The sequence below is a fragment of the Callionymus lyra genome, chromosome 3 (assembly GCF_982586985.1).
Source record: "Callionymus lyra chromosome 3, fCalLyr1.hap1.1, whole genome shotgun sequence".
In the NCBI taxonomy this organism is placed as follows: Eukaryota; Metazoa; Chordata; class Actinopteri; order Syngnathiformes; family Callionymidae; genus Callionymus; species Callionymus lyra.
In genome coordinates, this window is record NC_141820.1 from 9,903,284 (window position 1) to 9,908,395 (window position 5,112).

Genomic DNA, 5,112 nt, shown 5'->3' on the forward strand with positions numbered 1-5,112 from the left:
ACAGCACCGGTGTCTGGACCAGAACCCCCCCACCCCCCTCACCACCAAACGTTCAGTTCTCGACACTGACCCGGATCAGACGTGTGTGTGTGTGTGTGTGTGTGTAGGTGTGTGTGTGCGTGTGTGTGTGTTATCAATAGTGATCATTTACCAGAACACAGCACTGATAGTAAACTGCAGTGGGGGGGGAGGGGCTGAGCAGATGCCGCATTTTTCTGAATGAAATTACTCGCCCCTCCCCGCCTCCCCCGCCACTCACCGTCGTGTCCGGCTCCTGATTGGCCGACGGGCTTCCCTCGCCCGTGACGTCACGCCTGCCTCTCTTGTGGCTGCATCCCTGCTCGGCATCAGCCATTCCGAGAGGAGACGCAGAAGAAGGAGAATAAGAAGAAGAAGGGAGCGCAGGAGGAGATGCCACATTCAAGCCGGATCTAAAAAGAACGCAGGACCAGAACCACCGACTTTGGACTTTGAAGAACCATCATCTTTTGGATCCGGTTCTTTTTTTGTTTCCCCGCCAAGACAATCTTTCAAAAAAACCCCAACAAGGATCCACCTGCGACAAGACAATCTTTCAAACAAGGTGAGATTATTTTTCCCTCCGTTTTATTCCTGTAAGAATCCACCCGGCTTCATTCATCCCCGGCATGTGTCGGGGCGCGTGCCTGTTCTCGGGGCGCCCCCCGCCCCCCCTTTTGGTGGTGCAATGAACTGCAAGCGTGTTACACAACAGCCGCCACATGACGAGCATCAGCTCCTCTCACGCTATAGATTCCATACGACATGATCTCGAGGGAAACGGTTTTTTTTCTGCCTCGGTTTATTTTCGGGAGGTTCCTGGCAGGAGGATCCGAGGAGTCGCCGGTTCCGAGGGACGTTCCCGACATGAACGCCGTGAGCTTGAGCTGCAGGGAGGACGTGGACAAGAAGTCTTCGTTAGGATTTTGAAAGGAAACAGATGTTTGGATGACGCACGAGTCCAGTTGGATTTGTGATCAAATATTAATAAAATAAAGAATTTCTGGAGAACGAGGATCGTTTAAACTTAACGAACAGAAGAAATAAATCGACTTAATTATTAAACAAGTGAAGTTAAATAATCGTAGGAATTTCGGACTCTTTTGAACCATTTTTAAGGAAGTCAATGTCCATTGAAAACGACCTTTGGTTGTGAAAATAAACATCAATATCACATGATTATGTTCAAAACACTTATTGAGCGCCGTGTTGCGTTCAAGGAGCAGCCGATCGCGGGTTTTTTCGGTGATGACTCATTTTTTCAAGTCACGACCTTTTTTTTTTTTTTTTGGGGGGGATGACACATTAAAAAAAAAAAAAAAAATGTAGTTGAGAAGAAAATTTGCAGGACGATGTCAACTATAGATTCCCACTGACCTTGAACGCATCGTTTACGAAGGTGGTTTTGATTCATTATTGAATAAAATGACTTTAATAGTATTTTATACTACGAAAAAAAAAAAGATTTTTTTTTAATTGAAGCAACAATTTTTGGGGATTTAATGATTAAAAGACAAATTTCCATAATATGACCGACACAAAAAATATTACTTTTATAATTTTATGAAGGAAAACTTTCCTTATTTATTTAGTTTTTAATGAAAATATTTTTTTATTCAAACATCTTGTTTTCAATTAAAGTTTTATATTTATTCATTAAAGCAACCTTTTTTAATTAAATAAAAAAAATAAAAATGGATTCAATTGAAAATAATTTTCAATGTTTTTTTAATTGAAAGTATTTTTTGATGAAGCACCTTTTTTTGCTTTTATTCATTTATTTTTTTCAAACATATTCTTTTCATCTTAACTTTTAATTAAACATTTGCTTGATTGACAGAAAATGAAAACTACCTTCATGACCAGTTCGTCCCTTGAACGCATCATCCAGTAAATTAAACGTTTCTTCTTCTTCTTCTTCTTCTCGTCCAGGTTGAGCGACCTCCGAAACCATGAACCTCAACCTCTCCGACCTGGACCTGGGCTGGGTGGAGTCCTCGGGCGCGGAGCCGTCGTTCCCCCTGGACCCTCTGGTCCGCCTGCCCTCGGACGAGACCCCGGCCCTCACCGTGTGGGGCGTGGCCCTCTGCGTGTCGGGGACGGTGATCGCCGCCGAGAACGCCATCGTGGTCACCACCATCCTGGCCACGCCCTCGCTGCGGGCGCCCGTGTTCCTGCTGCTGGCCAGCCTGGGCCTGGCCGACCTCCTGGCCGGCGTGGCCCTCATCCTGCACTTCCTCTTCTGGTTCTGCACGCCGCGGCGCAGCGACTGGTCCGAGCTGGTGACCTCGGGCCTCCTGGTGACCTCGCTGACCGCCTCCCTCTGCAGCCTGATGGGCGTGGCCCTGGACCGCTACCTGTCGCTGAGCCGCGCCCTCACCTACGGGTCGGGCGAGTCCCGGCGCCGCGCCGCCCTCCTCCTCCTCCTGGTGTGGGCGGGCGCCGCCGCCATCGGGGCCGGGCCCGCCATGGGCTGGCACTGCCTGGACGAGCCCGCCTCCTGCTCGGTGGCGCCGCCGCTCACCCGCACCTACCTGTCGCTGCTGTGCGGCGGCTTCCTGGTGGTGGTGGCGGCGACGCTGCAGCTGTACGCCGGCATCTGCCGGGTGGCGCGGCGCCACGCGCACGCCATCGCCACCCAGAGGCACTTCCTGCCCGCCAGCCAATCGTATGCAAGCAAACACGGCGGCGGGCGGGGCTTCTCCCGGCTGATCCTGGTGCTAAGCGTGTTCGTGGGCTGCTGGATGCCGTTCTCGCTGTGGGGGCTCCTGGGGGACGCCTCCAGCCCGCCGCTCTACACCTACGCCACGCTGGTGCCCGCCGCCGGCAGCTCGCTGCTGAACCCCATCCTCTACAGCCTGAGGAACAAGGACATCCGGAAGGTTCTGATCCAGGCCTGCTGCCCGCACAGGTGCGCCAACGCCACGCACGGACACGCGCCCGCCGACGTCTAGACCGACTATGCCGGACTCAATTTTTAAAAAAAGCAATCGTGTGGAGCCTCAAAAAAAAAAAGGAACTGAATGTATCCGGACCCTGAACTTCTGTGCCTCATCCTCAGACAATTGTAGCTTCACTGGACACGACATATCTTCACGTCAGCAGCACTTTTAAAGTCCTAATCAGCGGATGTTTGATCCCAAAAAAAAAAAAAGGGAAAAAGGGAAAAAAGAAACAAAAAAAAAAGCCAAAATTCTATGTACTTGAGCGTCTCAGAAAGAATCTATTTGCACATGCTGTTACCGGCACTTTGGTTCTGACCAGATGTTAGTGTTGCACAACCTTTTTACGACAGATGAATATTTTATACTGATGAATAATAAAGAGGTTTTTTTTTTTCTACCGGATGCTGTCGGTTCTTCTCGCTCTGCAGAGACGCAACGTTCTCGCACACGATGGCTTAGAAAACGCACAACGGCTCTGACGACACACAACGGCTCTGACGACACACAACGGTTCTCATGACACACAACATTCTCACACACCGCTTAGAAAACACACAACGGCTCTGACGACACAACGGTTCTGACAACACACAACGTTCTCACACACTGCTTAGAAAACACACAACGGTTCTGACGACACACAACGTTCTCACACACGGCTTAGAAAACATACAACGGCTCTGACGACGCACAACGTTCTCACACACGGCTTAGAAGACACACAACGGTTCTGACGACACACAACGGCTCTGACGACACAACGTTCTCACACATGGCTTAGAAAACACACAACGGTTCTGACGACACACAACGGCTCTGACGACACACAACGTTCTCACACATGGCTTAGAAAACACACAACGGTTCTGACGACACACAACGTTCTCACACACGGCTTAGAAAACACACAACGGTTCTGACGACACACAACGGCTCTGACGACACAACGTTCTCACACACGGCTTAGAAAACACACAACGGCTTAGAAAACACAACGGTTCTGACGACACAACATGGAGGTTCTATATGGAAGTTCATCCTTCAATATGCGACTATAATGTAGTTTTTAAAAAATGTAATTCAATCATTTCTATACTGGTTTTGATTCGGTTTATTTTTATAAATTTATTTTTATACAAGGAAAATCAAATATATGCTTAAAATACATTTTTTACACCTAATAATAATAATAATAATAATAAAAACAATAACAATACGTATGTTTTTCAGGGTACACAAAGACGCTTTACATAAACAAAACATATCATATAATTATAATAAACATACATACAGTTTAATGTAATAATTCAAAGATATATGTTCTTAATTCAATATATTTTCTATTTGTAGCTTCTTAAATTCCATATAAATATTTTGGTATAATAGTGTCAACTATGATCGGCTGAAAGTTCCATTAATTGCAGAATATTTATTTTTTAATCATTAGAATTAAAAACTGTGTGTTAAAATCATTATCTTATTTTGAAATTATTTACCTTTTTTCATTTTTATCAAAACAAAACTGAGAAAACAAAAAAAATTAAACCTTTTAATATAGAAAAAAGGTCAATAAAAATAAATTAAACTACAATGTACAAACTATTGATTTTAATTATATATACATTTTTAAATCAAATGCTTAACCCATGTGTCGACTCTGGGTCAAGGTGACCCGATGGCCCGAAAAAAAAAAAGTGTTTGTGATATCCCTTGTGTCGTCTCTTGGTCAAGGTTAACAACCTCTATGAATACACATGCAGTGGTGGAGGTCGTTCATCTTGACCCTGAGAGGAGACAAGGGATACCACAAACATGTTTGTTTTCAGGGCTTCAATAGAGTTCCTCAGTTTATATACATTTAAACAAACATCTCTTATATCAACTCGACCCAAAAACAAAATGAAATATAAATCAAGTAAAATAAACATTTGCAAATAATTCAATTTAAAATAAACTAGTTCACGCGTGTTATCATGTAATCTGATATATTAATGCAATGAAACGTGGCATCATTTTCAAACACAGAGCGCCACATAGTGGCCATTATAAATGAAGACACTGTTTCATGAAGCCTCAGCGACACAACACAATGTTTTCGAAGAATCATCGCCGTCGTCGCCTCTTGAAATGAAAACAGAAACCAAAAGAG

The 5,112-nt window shown here is 45.0% G+C and overlaps 1 protein-coding gene across 1 annotated transcript; it reads left to right on the forward strand.

Annotated features, from left to right (window-relative positions):
- The first annotated feature begins 318 nt into the window (after window positions 1-318).
- Window positions 319-3,359, forward strand: gpr3 (G protein-coupled receptor 3). The gene is made up of 2 exons (XM_087785685.1): window positions 319-583; window positions 1,951-3,359. The coding sequence occupies exon 2, from the start codon at window positions 1,971-1,973 to the stop codon at window positions 2,970-2,972; it is 1,002 nt and encodes a 333-aa protein (XP_087641811.1). The 5' UTR covers window positions 319-583; window positions 1,951-1,970; the 3' UTR covers window positions 2,973-3,359.
- The last annotated feature ends 1,753 nt before the right edge of the window (window positions 3,360-5,112 follow it).

Excerpts from the sequence above, each read along its gene's own strand:
- gpr3 (XM_087785685.1), top strand. The coding sequence starts at position 1,971 with ATGAACCTCAACCTCTCCGACCTGGACCTGGGCTGGGTGGAGTCCTCG.